General features: G+C 32.5%; 3 protein-coding genes across 4 annotated transcripts; all 3 read right to left on the bottom strand.

Moving 5' to 3' along the window:
- Positions 1–506: 506 nt before the first annotated feature.
- On the bottom strand, positions 507–3,068 carry LOC137807802 (protein NRT1/ PTR FAMILY 2.9-like). The gene is made up of 4 exons (XM_068608603.1): positions 2,779–3,068; positions 2,463–2,680; positions 1,674–2,233; positions 507–1,448 (listed from the first exon to the last, which is right to left on the bottom strand). Exons 1-4 carry the CDS (start codon positions 2,912–2,914, stop codon positions 545–547), a joined length of 1,818 nt encoding a protein of 605 aa, XP_068464704.1. The 5' UTR covers positions 2,915–3,068; the 3' UTR covers positions 507–544.
- A 5,796-nt stretch (positions 3,069–8,864) lies between these two features.
- Positions 8,865–12,422, bottom strand: LOC137807800 (protein NRT1/ PTR FAMILY 2.9-like). 2 transcript variants are annotated; one of them, XM_068608601.1, is made up of 5 exons: positions 12,274–12,422; positions 11,444–11,607; positions 11,136–11,353; positions 10,356–10,909; positions 8,865–10,272 (listed from the first exon to the last, which is right to left on the bottom strand). In XM_068608601.1, the coding sequence occupies exons 2-5, from the start codon at positions 11,583–11,585 to the stop codon at positions 9,354–9,356; spliced, it is 1,833 nt and encodes a 610-aa protein (XP_068464702.1). In that variant the 5' UTR covers positions 11,586–11,607; positions 12,274–12,422; the 3' UTR covers positions 8,865–9,353. The 2 variants fall into 2 exon arrangements, with proteins under 2 accessions (XP_068464702.1, XP_068464703.1); XM_068608602.1 differs by having other exon boundaries at positions 11,444–11,603; positions 12,274–12,420.
- A 3,398-nt stretch (positions 12,423–15,820) lies between these two features.
- Positions 15,821–20,659, bottom strand: LOC137807799 (protein NRT1/ PTR FAMILY 2.9-like). Its single transcript, XM_068608600.1, has 5 exons — positions 20,600–20,659; positions 20,317–20,517; positions 20,024–20,241; positions 19,048–19,607; positions 15,821–16,938 (listed from the first exon to the last, which is right to left on the bottom strand). The coding sequence occupies exons 2-5, from the start codon at positions 20,426–20,428 to the stop codon at positions 16,026–16,028; spliced, it is 1,803 nt and encodes a 600-aa protein (XP_068464701.1). The 5' UTR covers positions 20,429–20,517; positions 20,600–20,659; the 3' UTR covers positions 15,821–16,025.
- Positions 20,660–25,977: the final 5,318 nt, after the last annotated feature.

Raw genomic sequence — 25,977 nt, 5'->3', positions numbered from 1 at the left:
AAGTCCATAATGTCTATTTAAAGTGATTTACTTTGTAAAGTATCACGTATATATGTTTATAAATCAAATAATTAACTTTTACAATTGAATTATTGATTCCTTGACTGTTTGTTATAATAAAATATTATATTAAAATAAAAGTAATAAATATAAATAAACTAATAATTTATAAAGTTAAAACTTGAGTGTAAACAAATTATAGGTGTCAAACCGTCCTTACCCTTATTTTAAGAGAGAGGATATATAATTGACTTTTAAAGAGTTCTTAACAATCAATCATAAATTGGAATTTTGTTTGAAAATTTATCCATACAAATTTCCACGGTATCCCAGTAAGAATTATTTTCGAAACAAAATACTCATGCAAACCAAAAATATTATGGCACGTTAATCATAATAAAATTAAGAGCAAAATATAATTCTTCTAAAAAGAAGCATGCATAGAACCTTGATCCAATTTTGTCTAAAAAGATCACCACTTGATATTCTACCTATTACTATTAATATAATTATAATTATAATTATTCATTAATTAACTTGGTCATTAAACACCAATAGTGGATGTTTCAGATTGTTTGGGCAGTTCCTTGAGTTCAAGGCTACTGCTATCATTTTCCTTGTACTTGAACCATTTTGAACACAGTATGAAGTAACCCAAATTCATGATTTCTATAGCAGCAATCATGTAATAAAACAAATCCAATCTCCCCTTGTTAAGATCTTCAGGTAACCAATTCCCCGATGCAGATTTGGCGCTGGTATTGTGAACAATTGTAATCAGAAGAGTGCTTAAATAACTGGACCCTGCCATGCCACAGTAGAAAAGTGACCCTGCAATGCTTCTCATGTTTTCAGGGAATTGTTTATAGTATAATTCAACTTGTCCAACCGCAGTAAATGACTCAGATAGACCTGCAAGGGCTAACTGAGGAATTAACAATAGACCTGACATAGATGAAATAGCACCTTTTCTTGGTTGCACTCCTATAGGGTTGGTCAGAGCCAAATTTCTCCTATGCTCTTCAACAACTGCAGCTACTAGCATGCATAGTGCAGAGAGAAAAATGCCAACTCCCATCCTCTGGAGGAGTGTGATGCCACCCTCTTTTCCAGTGCGTCTACGGAGAAAAGGGACCACTATTCTATCATAGATTGGTAGCCACAAGGTCATGCTCAACATCAAGAACACATTGTAGGAGGCACCGGGGATTTTGAAGTTACTGTGTCCAAAACGCCTATCAGATTGAAGGGCTTGAAACACAAGAAGGGTGTGATTTTGGACAATAACTATGTGGTACAGAATGGCTGATAACCATATAGGTAATACTCTCGTCACACATTTTACCTCCTCCACTTGCTGTATGCTGCAAAGGTTCCATGGATCTGCTGCAGATCCATCTGGGTTTATTTTATCCTCTGGAGTCACAATTGCTGCTTTCTCCAATGATCTATTCATGAAACTCTCATTTCAGTTAGAAACTGAGGACTTGTTTGATATATACACACATACACATATACTTCCATTTCACAAATAATCAGAAAACTTTATAATATTTATGAAAAAAATAAATGAAAGCAGAAAACATGTTGCCAAAACAAATAATCCTTACTACTTGGGAAGCCAACTATGAATAAAAAATTGCTGAAGTAAAAAGTTAAGCTTGATGAGTTACCTGAATTGAAACGTGTAAGGGAGGCTAGAGTTAATGCTCTTGGGAGGCACATAGTTGAAGAGGGAAATCGTTGGATGTTCTGCAGGTAGTTTTAAATTCCTTTTCTTGATTGCAACAACTAAAACTTGCACAATACTAGTGATGGGGCTCCCACTTGGTTTAACCTTGACATAAATTTTGGCCCCCATGAAGTACACTATACAAGATATGAACATCAAGGCAGCAGGAATTCCCAACCCTATTGCCCAGCTAACATTTGACTGTACATACACAATTAGTGTTAAAGAGACCATCTGGGCAAAAGTGAAGGTAAAAAAGTACCAATTGAAGAAGCTGTTGATCCCTTTCTTCCCTGAATCTGTTTTGGGATTGAACTGATCAGCTCCAAATGCCAAGTTACACGGTCTGACCCCAGCAGCACCCACCAGAAGCAAACCAAATCCAGCCAATAGAAAACCCATTTGCCCTGCAGTTGGTCCTCTGCATGTTTTGCTCTCCTTCCCACAGTGAGGTGGATGCAGATTCTTAAATACTGCTGTAAGTTGTATCACAAGCAATCCCTGTTTAGATGCAGGTGAAACAATTACAAAGGCTCGAGTATGTACCACTTCGCTAAAGGCTCAAGCCTGATGTCTATTAAATTACTATTATACAAGTAATTGATGTAGATGTATGAGTTTTTCTGTAAACGGTGTGTTTTGTGAGAAAATATTAGATATTTGGTGATGAAATTTCATGAAATTGTGCGAGGAATGTTGTCATGGCAAGGTATGAGCCTTGAAGTTGTACCAAAAATGAAGTGAATGTGCAGAATCCTATTGTCTTGTAGCGACCAAAGTAGGTGTCTGATAAGAAGGCACCTATGATGGTAGCAAAGTTGGTGCTGCCACTGAAGATGTTGATTGTATTTGTGGCTGTGATGTTCTTGAGGTTGAATACAGTGGTGAGATAGACCAAGAGGTTGGCTAAGGTGCCAATGGCTCCCAATTTCTCAAAAGTTTCATTTCCTGCAAATTAGACATACAAGTCATTCAAAAGGTAAGACTAAAAATAAAAATACCACACACAGAAAGCATTTAGGATGAACAAGATTTTCATTCCTTACCTATGATAAAGGGCATGGCCTTCCATCCTCTGTAGTTAATCTTAGGATCACTGTCTGTCACATGTTTCTCATTGTTCTCCATACTTTCTTTCTCCATTGTCTCCATAGCTGTTCTCCCTGCCTCTTCAGCTCCCATCTATTCGGGATTCTGTATATGAACTCTGTTGCTCCTTCACAGTAGGGAGAAAGAAATGGATTTTGGTGTTGGGTAATGAAGCTTGAAATAGACAAGAGAAGGAGAGTACTGAACTTTGTATATAAATGAAGGTAATGCTACATTGAAAATTCACATTTTTCATACAATTATATTGCAACTCTAATATTATTATTTTAATATTTTTTATTATTATTTAATTCTAAATCTACCTTTTATTATATATTTATTTTATTTCTAAACTCATTAGATGAAGAATTATATACAATTTCTTAAATTATTAAAGTATCATTTTCCATAAATGAATGAAAAAATTTCTTTTAACACCAATAAAATAAAACACGTATACTTCATAAATCATTATAATAATATAATAATACTTTAAATTAAAAAATATATATAATTAAGATAATAGTTTATTGAAATCGTGCTTTTACTGTGTATCGGGTTTAATGACTAGGACCTCACCTTTTTGTGGTTGATGGTGAAAGGTAAGATTTCACTTTAAAATTAATCTTATAATCTGAATGAATGAATGAGTGGGTTCACATCTAATAATTTAATAATATATGAAAAACATGAAAATTAAGGATAATGAGTGAAATGTCTTTTTTTTCCAAGTTCTAATCAGATTTTTTTAATGAATAAAAGAGTTTAAATTTTATGTTCTATTTAATTATATAAATGAGTCAAATTCATACTTGATGACTTTTTTAGCGACTAATCAATAGCATATATATATATAATGAAAAATGTTAAAGATAATAATGTTAATAAAGTAATTATCATAAAAAATTACCTTATATAAATTTCAGATCATTAATATATTATCGGACGACATGGTTTGTGTTACTTGGAATAGTTATAGGACATCAGTAGTTTATTATTATCATATAATACTACTTAAAAAGTGGTAATTTTTAATTTTAGAAAAATAAAAAGCAAAGCAAAACTTTATAGGATCAAAATAAAAAGTCACTCATTTTATAGAACTAAAAGTATATTTAAGTCTATATAATTTAATAATAATATACTTTTTATATTATTGGTCATATTTAAATTTAATAATAAATTAAATCATTTTAAATTTATATTTGATAAATCAAAATAATCAAAATATATTATTTTTATATTTTGTAATTAGTTAATTAGAAGTGAGAAGACTTATCTATATTATCTTGAGTAATTTATTTTATTTAAGCTCATTTTCACATGAAGAATAAGCAAATAAGTTTCTTTATAAAATATTTTTAAGAAATACAAAAATATGAAACATATATTTTTTACATATGAAAATACTTACGAACAGGTTAAAAAATAAGAACTTACAAAAATTATATAAAAGAGTTTTTATATGCTAACATACATATAAAATAATTTTAATTTATAAAATATTCATTTTTTTTCTAAAGATATTTAAGGTACAGCTCCCCGAACAAATTCTATAACCAGTATAACCTCCAAGGAATACTTATTTATATAAATATTAATAAGAATTTAAAATAGATGAAAAATAAACATTTTCTTATTTAAATTAAGATTTACATATATTATAAAATTAATTAATTTTTCATTTATATAAAAATTTAATCTCTTACCATCTATGTAGCACATACCTTACTTACGGGTACATATAATCTCTAAAATGTAGGAGACAGAGACACATATCTATATATTATATAATTATGAATTATATAAATTGACAATAAAGATTTATGTGTACAAGTATGTTTCAGTTTTTTTGGTTAAAAAAGATGTTTCTCATGGCTGATTCAAAAGAATTTGTTCATTATTTTTATAATTATAATAAAAATTTATACAATAAGTTTGAGTTTTTAGAAAATTAATGTATTTCTCCTTTTTAAATTTGTGTTTGAAATCGCACAAATATTTTTTGAATTGAACACTTCACGAATACATGTTTTACAAGTGTCTTACGAATGTCGTGTCTGATACGTATGTTCGATACGAACACGTTATTTAAGATACGTGTCTGAGCCTCATAATTTCCAATTTCAGTCTCTTCAACTTCGTTATAAGATTTTGAGTCAAATAGTCATTCGTTTTTAAACTCTACTCCATAAGTTTGAAGACTATAAGCTAATATTAACTAAGTAAATTTATAAGATTTTATTTTTAACTAAATTTTTTATTTTTGTATTGATTTACATGCATGAAGTTGGACTTGTACATACATGTGAAATATGATTGAGAAAGATAAATTTGAGTTCGTGAATTGTAATGGTATATTTGGTTTTTAAATTAATTTTTTTTAAAGTAAATTAGGACTTTCTTCAAAAAAAAACTCAACGTGAGCTCTTTGAAAAAAAAATAATATATAAAAAGTAAGAGAAGTTAATTAAATTTTATAAATGATTAATGAAGTAACTTAAAAATCATAACTTTTTATAAGAAAGTTGATCTTGAAACCTTAAGTTTGATAATTGGATAAATATCGTCAACTTGAAATATGAGGGTATAAAATTTGACCTAACAAACATTCCTAGAAACCTAAATTACGAGAGGGATAATGATGCTTTGAATAAAATGTTAAGACCGGAGTTTCATGGATGTCCATGCATATGTATATGTTCATATCTCATTCCATGCAACAATAAGTATTCACAACTTCTACAAGAAGATATCTTCATGATTTGGAAAATATTTGGAAAATGAAACATAATATTGTCATTAATTGGCTATAACATATCTTTCATTATTTGTGAAAATTAAAGACCAGTGACATCCCTCTATCTTATGTTCTTCTTCTAACTTGATTTTAGAGATCAATACTAGATTATATTGGTCACATTTTCTAAATGAGAGATCTTTGACAAAATTGATTGTGATTAAGATATATGGTAAGAAAACCTCAAAAATAGGATTGAGGACACCAACCTTACCTTAGATAACATGTTAAACCAAATATTGAGTATATTTAGGAATATTAGAACAAGTTATGCAATTATATTTGAATGTGTATTCCAAAACCTTTGTCAAGGTTTCAAACATATTGATGCAGTTAAAGATAGAATCCAAAAACTTAAAAAGACAGTGTGAGATATAGTCTTGCCCTTATGTGTAATTTTTTTCTTATAATTTTAGATAACTTTTATTTCCATGCTATAATGAACCTTAATATTTTTGCGTCATTAATGAAATTTTATTGCTGTCATATTAAATTCATTCACAAATTCCTTTTTCCATAAGCATATCATATAAAATTTACAGTTGTTTTCTTTTATTCATATACACACATGTTTAATTTCATTATTTAAAATTTAAACTTAACAAAATAAATTCAAGGCATTTTAGTAAACAATTAATTCTTTTTTCTCCACTTACATCAATTACATCAACTACATCTTTTTCACTTGTCTAAACAATCGTACCTTTCACTCTCTTCTCAAACACCACTCCAAATAAATCCTAAACGTGCATAGGCACCATTTTACCATTTTTATTTCTTTGATATCCAAGTATCAAATAAGATCAGATCCAAATGTATATGGATTTAGTTTTGTTATAATTTTTTTCTTAAAAAATTATATAAATTAAAAGAGAATAATATATATTATTAAACAGTATGAGCGAACTATATTGTTTTCAACAAATGTTCCAACACTCAGACCTGATCAACCGCACATATTAAAACCATATCCATGCTAAAACTCTGTGCCCTAATTTAAGAAACATTTTCTTCAACCGCTACACCAATTTACCTTTTCGAAATATATTTAACAAATTTATATATATATATATATATATATATATTAACTAATGTATACCTATTGGATTCATGCATTTTTAATTATTAATGTTGGATATCTCATATCGACTAAAGATAAATACGTTTTATAATATACACGACTTTTAATTATTAATGTTACAGATCTCGTATCGACTAAAGATAAAGACGTTTTGTAGTATACACGGTCGATGCAACCTTACTTAGACTTAAATCAATTTTTTAATATGTTATCAGAATTATTTAAAACCTATATTACCTAATTTATTGACATGATCAAATCATTTACTAATTAACGTTATCAGCATAATATATAGTCTCATACATCATAGAAAGATTTCGGTGTGAGAGGATGTATTAAAAATCACATCATTAAATAATCACATAAGTGAGTTTTGTAAGGTTTTGTAAGGTTGAATTTTTTATAATAATTAAGTAACTCACTTATTGAATAGGTAATTTACATATAATAGTTTTCAAAACATTGGACCGTGTCCTCATTGTTGAGTCTTGTCTAGTCTTCATGATCCATTTCAATTGAAAAGGAGTTTTTAATATGACATGCTAGTTTATACCGAGTTTATAAATTTTCTTATATATTTTTATGAGACTCGACTCATTATTGAACCTATCATGGTTGCGTTAGCTTAAAAATGCACGGGTATGCTTCATTGTAGTATGACTCGATTACGTGCACTTTTCTGGTTTTTCAGATTACCACTCATGTTTGATTCGAAACCCAGATGAACTGAATCAGTTTTGTCGTTTCTTTTGGGTCTGTTTCACTACCAAAATTGTGGCTCTCACTTTCAGGATCTGAAATATTGTTGGATTGGTTAAATAATTGACATGGACATAAAAAATTCGGATTGGCAAACTTAGAACACGTTACCCTACATAAATGCATGAAGTTATGCTTTATACAAGGCATGTCCACTTTCTTTATGTGTTTGTTATTCTCAACTGTCTTTTACAGCACACATTCAATTATTAGATCCAGGCTAAGATGGGGCTAGGTTCTTATATGTGTGTCTTCACTGCACTGCATGAGATTGCATGAAATCACACGAAATCACAACTGCACAAACTTCAGTTTACATACGTGTGTGTCTCAGTGTCTTCACTCTTCACCTTTTGCTTAAAATTTTTCAAGCCTATCGTGAATTGTTTCTAAGGAAAAGGTTACCATCATATAAATTAAATATAGCCACCAACCATGTGGTAGCAGTGTTGAGAGGGTACTGATACGAGTTGAATACACAGTTTCAAATGCACAAAAGTCAAGTACGCCACAAAAGGTTTCTCACAAGTTGGTGACACCATTAAAGGATCAAAACTGCACGAGGTAAAACTTTGATCCAGCAGGAAATTATTATATATAAAAATGAAAAAGAGACTGCGTTAAGGAGTACTATTAAAGGTATGTAATAACTTCAAAAATAAATATATATAAAGTGACTTTTGTATTTACCGTAATATAATGATAATTATTTTCTTTTTTTTTATACAAACTCTATAATTTAATTTCTTTGACTACTAATTTGCGTGCTCCTTACTGTACTATATATCATTGGTTAGCTGTATTAATCGAAATTCTAATCATATGCCATTACAACTACAAATTCATTCAGCTTTTGTGGACCTTATTAATTTCTCTGAGTTGTATACTTACAAGTGAACAACAATTATTGGAATATTAGTGCATCAACTTCATATACCTAAAATATAACAAGGTGCCGTGTCTAGTGTAGATTCAACTTTTTTGTCTCAAAGGAGAGAAAAATAAAGTATAATATTATCACCTTTTTTAGCCTTGTCTAAAAATGATTTTGAGAAACATGATCATAGAAGCTCTTCCTTTGGTATATTTACTTTAATGCGTAAAAATTGATTTGTTGGGATTTTACTGAATAAGGAAGTGGATGTAACACTTTTCTTCTGGATCAGGGTCCTTTGCTATTGGACTCAAGTCCAGCTTCGTGTTATTGTTCGGAGAAAAACGTTGTTAAAACTCAAAGAAAATACCTCATTGAACATGACAAATCGAATTATGTTCACAATTGTTAGTCATCACTTTGGATCAATCTATCTAAATGCACATGCAGTTCAAGAGCAGGTAATTCAAAATTTCAAATCGGTCGTAATGATGTGCTAATATTAACAAACGGAAATTGAATCAAACCGTGCAGAATACAGTGCTTAATTGAGGTGTTAATTACTTAATAATAGTGTGAGAAATACATAAATCAAAGTAAAATTAAAATTTTACAAAATCAATGAGAATGCCTATAATAGTGTTCTTATTTTTCTTTCTCGCGAGATCTTTTCGTGTAAGATGAGCTGAAAGACCACACACTCTGACCCACTTCAGGTGGTTACAATCATTATCTTGATCTGTAGGAAACAAATTGAGGAAAATATAATCGTTATGTCAGTGTAAACTTTTTTCCACTGTCATTCGGTGCTTTAAGGGAAAAGTTTCGGATGCAGGAACGTATCCTATAAAGGGAAAAGATTCATCTGTCAAGATGCATCTACACATAACGTATCTATCTAATTGAAAAAAAAAAAAACAGACTGTATTTTTGTTACTATACTTAATCTTGATTTTAACCTTTGCTAGTTGTGGCTTCACTCAATGAAAAATAGTAGTAGCCTATTTCTACGCAGTAGCTATAGACTCGAATCATTAAGACCATTAGCACTTTTTTCCGATTGTCTTGTCACTTTTTCTAGTTCAACAGAACTGCTGCTCGTGCCTTTGTATCTAAACCACCTTGCACATAACACAAAGTAACCTAAATTAATAATTTCTAGACCAGCAATGAGGAAATAGAACTTATCCAATCTACCCTTGTTAAGATCCTCTGGTAACCAATTCCCAGTTTCAGATTTGGCAGTGACTTGGTGGATAACTGAAATAAGCAGACTACTCAAATAACTTGACCCTGCATGTCCACAGTAGTAAAGAGAACCTGCAATGCTTCTCATGTTCTCAGGAAATTGTTTGTAGTAAAACTCAACTTGTGCAACAGTCATGAATGCTTCAGCCAATCCAGCTAATATCAGCTGAGGAATCAGCCACAGACCTGACATTGATGAGATTGCACCTTTTCTTATTGTTACTCCCACAGGATTAATCAAAGCCAGGGTTCTACGGTGCTGTTCAACCCTAGCAGATACTAGCATACTGAGTATAGAGAAAAATATTCCAATACCCATTCTCTGAAGGAGTGTGAAACCGCCCTCTTTTCCAGTGAGCCTTTGGAGTAAAGGCACAACTTTTCGGTCATAGACGGGTAACCAAATTGCCACAGTAATCATCAAAAAGACGTAGTAGGATGCTCCTGGGATCAAGAACTCGCTTTGCCCAATACGCCTGTCGGATAGAAGGGCTTGGAACACTAAAATGGTGTGCTGTTGGACGATTACAACAAAGTACAAAATGCCTGAAACCCATATAGGTAACACTCTCAACAAGCATTTAACCTCTTCCACTTGCTGCATACTGCAGAGATTCCAGGGATCAGTAGCAGATCCATTGGGGTTTATTTGATCTTGGGGAGTCATGATTGCCGCTTTGTCAAGGAACCTGTTAACATAAGCCATCTGGTAAACACTTCCTAATAATCTATCATAACTAACAACAAATGCTAACTGCTTGATGTTGTTTACCTTAATTGATATGTATAGGGAAGTTTAGAATTCACTGACTTGGGAGCTACATAGTTGAAGAGGGAAGGATATAGATATTCGGGGAGCTTCAGCCTCCTTTTCTTTGTTGCAACCACTATAACTTGCACTATACTAGTTATAGGGCTACCACTTGGTTTAACTTTCACATACATTTTGGACCCCATGAAAAAGATTATAGAAGATACAAACATCAAAGCAGCAGGAATTCCCAGACCCACTGCCCAACTTACATTTGACTGTATATAGACAATAATTGTTAAGGATATCATCTGAGCAACAGTGAAAGTGAAAAAGTACCAATTGAAGAAGCTAGCGATCCCCTTTTTCCCAGAATCCGTGTTAGGATTAAACTGATCTGCACCAAATGCTAAGTTACATGGTCGAATCCCTGCAGCTCCGATCATCAACAAACCTAAACCAGTCTTTAGAAATGTCATTTGACCCTCTGTTGGCCCTTGACATGTGGGGGACTCTTCACAGTGAGGTGGATGCAGCTTCTCAACCGCCGCTGTCAGTTGGATTGCAAACAAACCCTGTATGAAGCAGGGAAACCAAGATATCAGATACAAAAATTTAACAAGCCAATCAGGTAAACCAAGCACCTTTCTTTCTAAGCATTTTAAAATGGAACTACTTCTATTTGAGATTATCTTAAACCATATTATCTAGTTCTGAATGTCGTTAGCTTTACAAATTCAGATATCCCTAACTGTGTTGAGTTTATCCATAAACAAAAGGCACCAGGCAGCAGCAATTTACCACAAAGGAAGCCACTGTGCAGAATGCCAATATCTTGTAGCGACCAAAAAAGGCATCAGAAAGAAAAGCTCCTATTAATGTAGCAAAGTTGGTGCTGCCATTGAAGATGTTGATAATATTTGTAGCCGTGATGTTTTCCAAGTTGAACACTGTAGTCAGATAGACCAAGAGATTGGATAAAGTGCCAATGGCTCCTAGCTTCTCAAAAATCTCATTTCCTGCCAATTACACAAAAGAATCAATCAAGGTCTAAGGAGAAAAACCAACAAGAGAAAACAATGCATATAAAATCACAAAACCCTGCTCACCTATAATGAAGGGCATGACCTTCCACCCTCTGTAGTTAATCTTAGGGTCATCATCTGTTCCACTATTATCGCTCTTCAATAAACTTTCTTGGTCATCATCAAAACTCTCTCTCTTTGGCATTCTTTCGCCAATTGTGTTCATAATTATAAGCTTTAAGCGCTACCTTGAAGAAGGAAAGGAGGGCAAGAACGACCAATGAGAGAGATCACGAGATAGGGGGAATTTTAAAACCACACCAAGTACTATCATCGCACCTACCTACTAACAAATTTACCCAAGCTGATTTAAAGATCTAGTTTTCACTCCCAGGTTTTAGTCCTAAATTTTATTGTCATTACCTTTCCTCAATTCCTTTTATAAATTACCCTTTTTTTTGTGGTTTGGTTGAAGCGGGTAGATCTTCCTTGGCGACCAACATGTTTTAAAAGAAAAATATATATATATTTTGATATACCCAAAAGCAAAAAGCAAAACCCAAGCAAGAAGAACACAATACAAAATCTCAGAAGTTTGTTGCAGGTTAAAGTTTGCCCAGTCACAGATACATCGTACAAAATGCTACCAAATTCATCCAAAATGCTACCTTCATAATTCTGTCTTAATTTAAACTCTGTGGCAAAATTTCTATAAAGCACAAAACTTACTGCAATCTAATCAAACCCAGAAAAAAAAAATCCATAAAGCAGAAAACTTAGAACAAGAAGTCAACTCAGTACATCAAAAGATGATATCTTGAAAGAAAAGCATAAGCAAAGGAATGCTCAGGAATGAAGCAACATAAAAATTGAGAGAGGAACCGAAAAGCAATGCAAAGGGGTGATAGCAGTACCTGAAACGAGAGATGTTAATTGATCCCGTGCGAAACGAAAATCATGGACGGAGCCTTCAAACTCAACTAAAAGACTTGTCAGAGAAAGAGAGAGACATAGGACTCACTGTATCTTGCTTAATAGTTTCATTTTACATTTTCAGTTTTACTTTAAATATATTTTTATTTTCTGAGATATAGGCTGAATTTCGGTTTTGTTTTTTGAGTTGACCTTAAAAAACTTAAAAGAATTTTTTAAGTTTTGTGCTTCCCACCATTGTATAAATTTTGCATTCAAGTAACTCCCTACAACAACTAGTTTTGAATCATCTCCAACACTTTGCCTCACTATAAATACTATTTTTTACCCATTTATAATTTATATAATTATTGGAAGACATTTAGATTTATACATTACAAAAAAATTTGAATACTTTGTATAAAAACTTTCATATTAAATATTAAGTATCACTGACATTTCAGCATCTAAACTAACACCTAAAAAAAATTAATATTTAATACAACATCAATATTTAATATCTTTAAAAAGGATTTGATATCTCTATTTTATTTTAAGATAAAAAATAGTAACGTTATCATTTAAAACTTCATATTTTTTTTCTAAATTCTCTCTAAGGTTGGAAAATATTTTTATTATAGTTACTATGTATCATACACCTTTATATGGGTTTGCAAAATTTGTTAGAATCAACACAGATCAAAGTAACAAGAAAGTTTAATTTTTTTTGTTAGTAAAAAATCATCATAATATGTTTAATGTACTATATTAATTGTAAGTAAATTGTCATATAATATGAAAAAATTACGTAAAAAATGATTTTTTTACACAACTTTATATGATAATGATGAAAATAATTATCATAAAAAATACTTTCTATACGACAGTTATTGATATAATCCACATAGAAGATATGAATGTAACTTTTTATGAGTTTTTAGAATAATCAACAACAAAAATGTTATTTATGGAAATAACTAATAACCATCGTAATTTTTTAAAATATTAACTATTTCTCTGACAAAAACCATCTAATAATATGATCATCTACCTACAACAATACAAAACTTTCAATTTAACATATTCATTTACAATTAAATGATATTACGATATCTCTATAATTAATAATATTCACAATTTTACTAAGTTATAAGAATTGATTAAAGAAACATACTTGTATTAATAAACATTTGAAAAACTACTAAATGATATAATAACAGAAAAGTTTATTTAAATAATGGATAAGCTTTTGGGTTGTGTTTAGACTCGAGGGATGTGGGAAAATTTGAGGAAGTGAAGTTGGAATAATTTGAGAAGAAAGTTTGAAAGTAAAGTTATTTGGATTAAGTTATATTATAATATATTTGTGAGAAAAAATTATTGAAGTCTGATGTGATAGTTATGAGTGAGAGAATTTTTAATTTTGTTAAAATATATAAAATGTAAGTTTATAAATTTATCATTGTTTTTGGAAATAAAATTTGAATATTATTATATAAATTTAATTTTTATATAAATAAATATATTTTTATGTTATATATATATATATATTTTTTTAATTATAATTATAAATATTTATTAAAAAATTATTATTAATATTGTTACTATTTACTAAATTTATTTAATCATTATTTTTATTTTTACTAATATATAATGTTTTTGTTTTTATTAATTATTTACGAAAAATTTGTAGTCAAGAAGAATATTTTAGTACGTGCGCTAATGTGTCTTCCACAGCCTTTCTTTACAATTTAACATGCATGTGAACAGTGCACACCCCTCCATTGAATCTCGCTTTTGCTTTCACACAAATTCATAGATTAAACCTATTTTTAATAGGTCATTATGTATTCATGAAAAATTCTTGACTTCAGTCAAAGTGTTTCGGTTCACTATGTATTCATGAAAAATTCTTGACTTGAATAAATGTGTTTGGATTTACAAGCGATTTGATGAGTAAATGTGTAATGATTTAAAAAAATTACAAAAAAAAGTTAAGAAAATAAATATGTTTATATTGGATTTTTAGAGTAGACGTGTAAGAAAAGGTTTTGTAATGAATAATGTAATGAATGTGATGAAATTTAAATTTTTTTATTAATAAAATATTAAAATTAATTTTGTTATATTTAAAAAACTAATTAATTAATTTATATATTTATTTTTATAATTAGTAATATTATTATATAAATTTATTTTTTTTATATGACTAACTATATTTATTTGATTATATTATAATTTTGTTTTTATTATTATTAAATCTTTGATATAAATAAAATAAAATAAAAATAATAATTATTAATAATTTATTTTAATAAATTTATTTAACTATTAATAAATTTTTAATTTACATTTATTATTATTATTTTAAAATTTTATTTTAACTAATAATAATATTATTTTAATATTTATATTATTATTATTGTTTATTTTATTATTATTTTATATAATTATACTATATTATTATAATTAATTATATTTTAAAATTTATATACAAAATTGATTATATATAATATATACTAAATTATATATAAATTTTGTAACATAATCCATTAATTATATATGTTAGATATAAGCTATAATAATCATGTTATAAAATTTATGATATAAGATTTATATATATAATCGATTATATATTATGCATAATCGATGTATAAAAAATTTATAATATAATTAATTATTTTATTTTTATTAATATATGTAATACTTTTTATTTTATTATAAATATATATAATATTTTTATTTTTATTAATTATAGTTAATATTTTTAGGAGTATGCAAAGTTATTTTAAGGGTAAAATTAAAAAGGGGTTGAGGTTAGGTGGTTTTCACTTCATTTTTCTGTATAGGTGAGTGGATATTTTTACACTCTTCCCCACCTTTCCTTACCTTTAAATTTGTGTTAATATGTGGATAACATATTATAGATACAAAATAAAAATAAAAAATCCAAACATAAAAATCCTATAAATGTTTTGTTGATAATAGTTAATTTATAGATAGAAACACAACATAGTGATTTTTGTCCTTTTTATAATATATACGGAAAAGCTAAATGAAAACTGAATACGAAATTCCACTTATCTAAAAGGAATCCTTTGAAAATATATTTGGGTACTTCTCTAGTAATTATAAGTAAGGGGTGTTTCTTCCTTCACAGTATTAAAAAAAAATGTTTTATCTTATTTCTTGAATAACTTCTGAGTTAAGTACATTTTCGTTTTTTCATACTGAAATTGGGTGCCGTTGTATAATGCAGTAATGTCCAACAATTAATTGGTGGTGCTTACAACCCTTGTTGGTCCAAGAAAATCATTGAAAACTTTCTAGAAGAAATCTCACAATAACAACCATCCTAAAACTTGTGTTAAAGGCCAAAAGATATGTTGAAAATGACAGTGAAATCAAGTAAGCATTAATAATTATGGAAATCTTGAAAACATAACTTGAATAATAACTTCAAAACATTAAATGTTTATTTGGTGACTATTATAATTTTGTGATACAAAATGTTGCAGGTATAGTAGCAGAGTAATAGGAGACACAATATAATAAAACTATTTCCAAATGCAAACTTTTCTGCTGCCAAAGAAACATTATCAACTATGGGCTGAACCATTTTTTCAAGAAGATTATTACAGGAATTTGTACAAGAGACAAGACAATCATTCTCAAATCAAATAAAAATTACTAGGGATGATGATAAAGTTTTTTCTTGTACGTATGCAGAAACTACATAATGAAGGCGAAAGTATTAGACAGTGTTATGAGTTGTTTCAGATGGTTTGGATACTTGATCTAGCTCAAGGTCACTACTGGTGGTAGTAGCAGCCCCTTTGTATTTATACCAGTTGGCACACAGTATAAAGTAACCTAAATTGAAGACTTCGAGAGCTGCTATAACGTAATAAAAATAATCCAATCTCCCCTTGTTCAGATTCTGAGGTAACCAATTCCCAGTTGCAGAATTGGCTGTGACCTTATGGATGATAGAAATGAGCAAAGTACTCAAATAACTTGATCCTGCAAGACCACAGAAAAAAAGAGACCCTGCAAGGCTTTTCATGTTCTCAGGAAACTGTTTGTAGAAAAATTCAACTTGTCCCACGAGGGTAAATGCCTCGGAGAGTCCTGCAAGTGCTAGCTGAGGAATAAACCACAGAGCTGACATCGAAGAAATCTCACCCTTTCTTGGATATATTCCTATAGGATTGCTCAAAGCCATAGTCCTTCTCCTCTCTTCCGAAAAACCAGACACCATTGCGCATAGCACAGAGAGAAACATTCCAATGCCCATCCTTTGAAGAACAGTGATGCCACCCTCTTTTTTGGTGAACTTTTGGAGTAAAGGCACGATAATTCGGTCATAGATGGGTAACCATATGGTGAGGCTCATCATCTGGAAGATAGTGTAGGAAGCTGCTGGGATCTCGAAGTTGCTGTTTAGAACGCGTCTATCAGCTTGAAGGGTCTGCAACACCAACATTGTGTTCTGCTGGACAATGACAACGAAGAAGAAAATTCCTGAAACCCAAATGGGGATCACTCTCACCAAACATTTCAACTCTTCCACTTGTTGCATGCTGCAAAGATTCCATGGATCAGATGCAGACCCGTCAGGGTTTATATCATCTTTCGGGGTTATAATAGCAGCTTTGTCAAGAAACCTGTTACATAACATTCAACTTCTTAGAACCAATCACTTTTAGGAATTCATTAATACAGCACACAGTTTATTGAATCAGTCACCTCTTTTAATAGTATTTACATATCAAGTTGTTTAAAAATAAAACAAACTTGTTTATCCTATGATTTCATTTGTTTATGTTATCTGTTTTGTTGTATAAGGGTTGGACCACCCTGAAGTGGTCTTATTTAATTTCATTGCTATTTGCTGAAAAAAAAAATGTTATCTCCAAAATTCTTTAAAATCCATAATGCAACCTAAAATGTATGTTTAATGTATCTTCATGTATAAAATTTCATATATAGCTATTTCGAACTAGGTTATGAGTGTGTCACTTTTGGATTTCTTTTTTAGAAACTAAAAAACATGTTTTAGTCTTTTAACTTAATTACAATTTATTTCTGGCATTATGACTTTCTGTTAAGGGAGATAGTTCTCTCATAAGGTATTGAAAGAAATATTTAGAAAGTAAGATGTAATTGATAAAAAAGGTAATAAATATTAAATTTAGAGAAACAATAGATAAATAAAAATGGTTTTTGTTATAAAATTCCAACCCTTTGAAAGATACTAGAAGTACCGACAAAGAAAAGTTCTGACAACATTCTTTCTAAAACACAACTTTAAATATTTAAATATATTGAAATTATAATTTGTGACTTACATTTATATTGACTATTTTTCTCTGTAATCTTGTTGTTCTGACGTTATTTTAAATATTTTATATTGATGAATCAATATAAATAATAAGAAGTGAAAGTTTTCAACATCAATTGGTAATTAGTGTAGAAAGTTGTTTTATTGTAAAGCAAAAGTGATATAAAATATTCTTTTTAAAAACGAGTATGTTCTTGAAATTTTTCACATAATGGAGAACCATGAAGAAAACACTTGGTATTGAAATATACAAAAAATAAATAAACTTTTCAAATATACAAGAAAATATATAAAAAGAATTTAGATTTCAAAACCTAAAATATGAAAATCAAGGATTTAAGAATAGAAAGTTGAGAATAGGAGTGTACATGATTCAAGTCTATCTAAGGCAAAGATGAACCTATAAGAGAAAAAAGATGTGCAATGGAGGGAGAGGAATAGTGGTGTAGGAGAGAATGAGACAATGGCACTTTAGAAGAGGAGGAGAAGGTGATGCTCGAGGAGAACGAAACATAAAGGGAAGAAGCATGAGGGAAGACACAAGTTGGTGTCCTAATATAAAATATTCTACATCAATAATTTATTAATCAATTTAGAAAGTAAATACTGCATTGATTGTAAAATGAACAAAAGTTTTATATATTTTCTACATTAATTATGAAAACGACTAGTGTGTTTTGCACAAAAATTTAACATTTATGACATAACCAATGATAGAAACAAATATTATTTTGATTCTATTAGGTTCTTTGGATGGATATAAGAACAAGTCCAAGTCATATCTCAACTCATATAAAAGTACATAACATCATTTTAAACTTAAAATCTTAATGTGAATATATCTTTTAATTATATATTGTTTATCTCTATTCAACGTAAGATTCTCAAATGATTCCCAAATGGTTACGTAAGATTCTCAAATGGTTCTTTATAAGAATATTCCTCATGCAACCAATATAGTAACTATTATTTACACTCTTATAAAGATAAAATATTTAGAAACTTTATATGTTCTTTAGTTTAAATGTAATATTAGTAACATAAATTTATGTTAATAGTGAATTAAAAAAACATGTTGCACATTTAAAGAAAGTGAATGGTTATGTATTTAAGGTATATGTTGTTTATCCTTAGCTAAATTGGGAAGCTCATTAAATGTATATATGGTTTAAATTATGGACTTGCTTTTATGTAAATTTCCATACAAAATTATGCATTTTAATGCATGAACAGAGAAGAAATATTTGTTGACTTTCGAGTAAACCTATTTGTAAAAGTCTTCCACCTTCATATAAATTTTTTTTTAAAAAACAGCCTTCAAAAAGTTTCACCAAGAAGCACAGTGAAAAAGCTTATCATAAGGCCATTGTGAAAACATACTGATTTTGTGTAAGGCATTCGAAATACCCTCTAAATACATGATGATGGTTACCTGAACTGAGAAGTGTGAGGAAGCTTGGAGTTAAGAGAGTGTGGAGAAATATAGTTGAAGAGGGAAAGCAATGACTGTTGTGGTAGATTGAGTTTTCTTTTCTTTACTGCCACAACAATAGCTTGAACTATAGTTGTTAGTGGAGCTTTACCAATTGGTTTAACTTTGACATAATAATTGGTTCCCATGTAGTAGAGTGTGCAAGCTAAGAGCATCAAAACAGCAGGAATTCCAAGTCCCAGAGCCCAACTCACGTTTGTCTGTACGTATACAATGAGTGATACAGATACCATCTGAGCAAATGTGAAGGTAAAGAAGTACCAATTGAAGAAGCTATTTATTCCCTTTTTTCCTGACTCTGTGTTGGGGTTGAACTGATCAACCCCAAATGCCAAGTTACAAGGTCTGATCCCTGCAGCTCCCACAATTAGAAGTCCAAATCCACACAGCAGAAATGCCATCTGCCCTGTGCTTGGTCCTGTGCATGTGCTGTTCTCTTTTCCACAGCTAGGTGGATGCATTTCCTTAATCCATGCTGTTAGTTGAATAACAAGTAACCCCTGTTCAATAACCAATCACAGTAATCACATTAAATATTAGTATCATCAAACTTAATTATAATATATTAGATCACTGATTCTTATAAACAACAACAGAAAGAATAATAATATTTTCAAAGTCACTTTAGGTATGTTCTACTTTTCAAAAAGCAACTCTTATAAAATATGTGTCAATATATAATAAAGATTTGAACCTATGTTTGATACAAACCCTTAAAACTCTCCACTAGGTGGATTGTATTAAATATCCCTCCCAGTAGATGGATTCTAACAGGTCTAGGTTGGTGTGGTTACATGTTTCATATCACCTAAACTTACAAAAGTACTTTTTTCTCAAAACTGTTTTAGAAGTTAGTAGAGAAAAGCAGTGATTATTATTTTGAAGGCATGAATGCGGTGAAGATGGAGATTGAGACCAGAAAGGAAGAAACTGTGCAGAATCCGAGAGTGCTGTAGCGGCCAAAATAGGTGTCACAGAGAAAAGCCCCAACCACGGTGGATAAACTGGCACTGCCGTTGAAGATGTTGATAATATTTGTGGCCGTTATACTGTCCAAGTTGAAAACAGTTGTGAGATAAACCAAGAGATTGGCTAAGGTACCAATGGTTCCTAGCTTCTCAAAAGTTTCATTCCCTGCATGATGTGAAAGTGAGATGAAGAGTAATAAGGAATCATATAAAAAGCATATACAAATTTAGAGATAGTTACCAATGATAAGGGGCATCACTTTCCACCCTCTGTAGTTAATCTTTGGCTCCTCTTCTGCCTCATTTTTCTCCATAATCTCTGGACCTGAGTCTCTTTTCCCAACAAGGTTCATCACTCAGGTTAAGAGAGGAAACAAATAGTTGTTAAAATTTTCTCAACACCTCTCTAGTATTCATCAACCTTGTTCCATTCTTCACCCTCCTGGTATTATGAATTTATAGTGTGAGCCTATTTCCTTGTTCATCGGCTTATACTCAACAAAATAAGTGGATGGAAAAATTACCTCATTTTTGGCACAGATAATTCACGCACAAAAATGCCGACATCAACGAACTTTTTCAACATTTTACCTTTATTAACACACATAAAACTATATAAATTCCACGTATAATTTAATACTGTTTCTTTTATATAATTAATACTAACACTTCTCCTTACAGCATAAACCATTTATTTTATTTTGAATTCAGTATTAACTTTTTCTCTTAAATAGTAATTAAAGTAAGAACATTACATAAATTAGACTAAGTAATTCTCCAATGATCTGTTTGATAGATAGATAAAATGTAAATAAAAGGTGAGAAAGTAAAAAAGATAAAATAAAATTGTAGAAAGGAAGTTATTTGGATTAAAGATAAAAAAAAAATGAAAGCACTGCTCTTTTGGACACATGCTTAGTGTTAGATTTTGGTTGATTTACATAAAAATCTCCATTAATGGTTTGAAAGAAATTAGTCCATAAATATTAAATTAATTAGAATATTTGATGCTTGAGTGGTATATTTACATAATTTGACTAGTCTAGGAAACATGCAAGACAGAAGATAGTCCAGAAGCAACGTTTGAAAGCCATTTTTTTAGTTATTCCCAGTGGATCACGATTGCTAGCTGGTTACTGGATAATCATTCAATTAAACTTGTGTAGAAGAATTCTTTACCCCACTCATTTCACTGTGTAACAATAATTGTCCCGTTGAAATACGAATCCCATTTGCTAATAAATAAATAAAAAATCTTATCCCTTTTCACACAGCTATCTTTTCACACTTTAGTCAAACTACATGTCTTAAGTTCCCATTTCAAAATAAAAGTGTTTTTTTCTCTTACAATTGCATGAGCAATTAAGAAACAAAAAAGTCCTCAATAAGAGTAACAGTCACGTACGTTTTTTCATTGGAACCACTTAAAAGGTATCAACCTTTCCTTATCCAAAAGAAATGAAGATTTAAATTTATCAATCCAATGTCCCAAAAGCCACACCTTCTCTCTCCTCATGGCCTAATAGAAACAATGTTATACATGTTATGGGTTGACTCATTAATGGACTCGATGGGGTCGTTCTCCATGGTTCCTGTACCTGAGTGGAGAGATGGGGCCCAGGCACGGTCGGTTGACGTGGTGCAATTGCTGACGTGTTGACCTTCTTCTCCTCTGGTCGACTGTCCTTTCTTGCTGTCTCCTTTGGTCGGTCGTCCCTTCGTGCTATCAACTTCGGTCGGGCGGGGGAGGGTACCTGCGAAGGCACTCCGACGCTCAAGTAAGTATGAGATTCTAAGCGCAGTTTCGTAAGTGAATGAAAACGTCCCTTTCTCTGGCTTGAGCACAGTATTTATAGGATTGCCTAATGGGCTTTCTATCCCTTGGGCTCAGGGTGGTTATGGATATGTCTTGTCAGTCGTGCTCCGGAATACCCGGGGAACATATCTTCTCTAAACGCATATTCCTTATTCTTCGGAGGTGTATCTTAACCACCTTAGCTTGTCACATAAATGCCCTTACATTTATTGTGTATACGGCCGGTCGGCCACGTGCGTTCGTTTCCATTTAGTGCATAAGGCCGGTCGGCCACGTGCGTTCGTCCGGTGCCTACCAGTACACTTGCCCCCCAGGCTCGAGGTGAATAAAAGCCGAAGAGTCGTAATAATTGTTGTGCCTTTCGAGTTGTCAGACATTAAATTTAACGGAATGACGGGACGTTCGCATTAGCGAAGAATATTTTCGGTTAGGCATCGGACAAGTGGCCTGCCTGCATGGAGCACCCCTGGAGGACGACCAGTACGACAGAAAAAATAATAGTTGATGGAAAGCTGGTGCCGATCAACCCCGATGATAATTTAAATGAGGAGGCCGAGGGGGAGACCCCTGGCCCACAGTCTGACGCCTCTTTTGAAGAGTTAATGAACAATGTGGCATAGAAAATTGCTGGACCCGACATGTGGGCAATGCACACTTGCATAAATAATTCTGATTACATTAAAGTAATAAGATAATTCTAATGCCGGACGAGGCATAAATAATTCTGATTACATTAGTAATAAGATAATTCTGATGCCGAACGAGGCATAAATAAGTGAATAATTCTGATGCCGAACGAGGCATAAATAAGTGAATAATTCTGATGCCGAACGTGGCATAAAAAAGTCTGATTACGTTAAGGTAATAATTCAGATGCCGAACGAGGCATAAGATTGAGTAAATAATTCGGATGCCGAACGTGGCATAATAATTATGATTACGTTGAGGTAATAATATAATTCTGATGCCGAACGAGGCATAAATAAGTGAATAATTCTGATGCCGAACGAGGCATAAATAAGTGAATAATTCTGATGCCGAACGTGGCATAAAAAAGTCTGATTACGTTAAGGTAATAATTCAGATGCCGAACGAGGCATAAGATTGAGTAAATAATTCGGATGCCGAACGTGGCATAATAATTATGATTACGTTGAGGTAATAATATAATTCTGATGCCGAACGAGGCATAAATAAGTGAATAATTCTGATGCCGAACGAGGCATAAATAAGTGAATAATTCTGATGCCGAACGTGGCATAAAAAAGTCTGATTACGTTAAGGTAATAATTCAGATGCCGAACGAGGCATAAGATTGAGTAAATAATTCGGATGCCGAACGTGGCATAATAATTCTGATTACGTTAAGGTAATAATATAATTCTGATGCCGAACGAGGCATAAATAAGTGAATAATTCTGATGCCGAACGAGGCATAAATAAGTGAATAATTCTGATGCCGAACGTGGCATAAAAAAGTCTGATTACGTTAAGGTAATAATTCAGATGCCGAACGAGGCATAAGATTGAGTAAATAATTCGGATGCCGAACGTGGCATAATAATTCTGATTACGTTAAGGTAATAATATAATTCAGATGTCGAACGAGGCATAAGATTGAGTAAATAATTCTGATGCCGAACGTGGCATAAATAATTCTGATTACGTTGAGGTAATAATTCAGATGCCGAACGAGGCATCAGATTGAGTAAATAATTCTGATGCCGAACGTGACATAAATAATTCTGATTATGTTGTAATAATTCAGATGCCGAACGAGGCATATATAAATCCGATAAATTCTGATGCCGAACGAGGCATAAATAATTATTATTACGTTAAAGTAATAATTCTGATGCCGAACGAGGCATATAAAATTCTGACTACGTAAAAAGTAATAATTCTGATGCCGAACGAGGCATATATAAATCCGATAAATTCTGATGCCGAACGAGGCATAAATAATTATTATTACGTTAAAGTAATAATTCTGATGCCGAACGAGATATGAATTGAGTAAAGGACTAGGAGATTTGGATTTTAATTTAGTGCCTCGTTAAAACCTTCCCGGTCGTAAACCCTCCTTAGGGAAAAACCGACTGAGCGAGGAAAGAGTTCAACTGTAATAAAATTTGAGATGTGTGGCATTCCACGTTCTCGGTATTTCCTTCCCAGATAAATATTCTAAATAATAGGCTCCACCGGCTGCCGTATCAGCTATGCGGAAAGGTCCTTCCCAATTGTTGGAGAACTTGCCTCCTTCCTTCCGTGCGCTGCTCCGCATTCGCCATACTAAGTCGCCTTTGTGGAACAATCTTGGTTTAACTTTGGAGTTGTATCGTCTGGCCGCCCGAATTTTGCATGCTTCTTCTCTAATTCTACACTTGTCCCGGAGTTCGTTGATGAGATCGAGACCGACCGAGAGGCTTTCCTTGTTTAGATCAAGATCAAGGGTTTGCCGGCGGAGAGAGGGTTCGCCAATCTCGACGGGGATCATAGCTTCGGTGCCATACGTTAGGCTGTACGGCGTTTCTTGTGTAGTCGTCTGAGGAGTACAACGATATGCCCATAATACTTCTAAGAGTTCTTCAGTCCAGTTGCCTTTTGCTGGGCCGAGACGTTTCTTCAGTTCGTTCAAAATAACTTTGTTTCCAGCTTCTGCCTGTCCGTTTGTTTGCGGATGTTCGACTGAACTAGCGATGTGTTTGATGTGGAGCTTCTCGTAAAATTCAGCTAACGTTCGGTCGGTGAATTGCCGACCGTTATCGGTGATGATGATTTGTGGAAGCCCGAAGCGGCAAACGATATTTTTCCATACGAAATTTTGAACATTGCGGGCGGTGATTGCAGTCAGGGGCTCGGCTTCGATCCACTTGGTGAAGTAATCAATGCCGACTAGTAAGAATTTACACTGGCCTTTACCGGGGGCGAAAGGACCAATGATGTCCATACCCCATTGGACGAACGGCCAAGGTGATAACATAAAATGGAGTTCCTCAGGCTTTTGATGGGACAAAGTGCCAAACTCTTGGCATTTAAGACATTTTTGTACGAAATTGGTGCAGTCACCTTGGACGGTCGGCCAGTAGTATCCAGCCCGGAATACTTTGGCAGCCATTGTCCGTGCGCCGGAGTGAGTTCCGCAAATTCCTACGTGCAACTCTTGGATGACATAGGAAGCTTGGTCTGGTGTCAAACATTTAAGGAGTGGTTGGGTATAACCTCGGCGATAAAGGTCGTCGCCGATTAAGACAAAACGGGCGGCCTGCAGCTTCATGGTTTTTTCGCCGAGAGGACTACATGTGCCGTCGAGTAAATATTGCTTGATTGGGGTAATCCAAGTAGATTCCGTGTCGGTCGTCAGGCATTCCTGTAGGTCGATGCTTGGGCGTGCAAGCGTAACATGGATGACCGACCGATGCATTCCTTTACACTTCGTGGTTGCTAACCGGGACAAGGCGTCCGCGCGGGTATTGTGATCGCGTCGAACGTGCTGCATAGAAATTTCAGAAAAGGTGCTCATCGACTGTTTGACTAAGTGATAGTATCGCTGTAAAAAGCTTTCTCGGACTTCATATTCGTCGTTAAGCTGACCGATGACAAGCCGGGAATCACTTTTGCAAATTAACTTAGTGATTTCTAATTCTTGAGCGAGACGTAGACCGGCTAATATGGCTTCATATTCGGCCTGGTTGTTTGAAGCTTTGAAGTCGAATTTGAGGGCTTGCTCGATGACAATCTCGCTGGGGCCTTCCAAAACAACTCCAGCGCCGCACGACCTCTCGTTCGAGGAGCCATCAACATATAAGATCCATGATGAATGTTCGGTCTCGGCTGAAGAAGTAGTGAGTTCAGCTGCGAAGTCGGCGAGAGCTTGCGACTTGATCGCTCCGCGTGGTTGGTACTGAATATGGAATTCGGATAGTTCGATCGTCCAACCGATCATTCGTCCGGCTAAATCTGGTTTAGTGAGGATCTTTACAATAGGGTAATTTGTCCGAACAATAATCCGATGATTCTGAAAATACATACGCATTCGTCGGGCGGTAATGATGAGGGCCATGGCTACCTTTTCGATCGTCTGGT

This window comes from Phaseolus vulgaris, chromosome 3, assembly GCF_000499845.2.
Source record: "Phaseolus vulgaris cultivar G19833 chromosome 3, P. vulgaris v2.0, whole genome shotgun sequence".
In the NCBI taxonomy this organism is placed as follows: Eukaryota; Viridiplantae; Streptophyta; class Magnoliopsida; order Fabales; family Fabaceae; genus Phaseolus; species Phaseolus vulgaris.
This window is presented reverse-complemented; position numbering and strand designations above follow the sequence as displayed.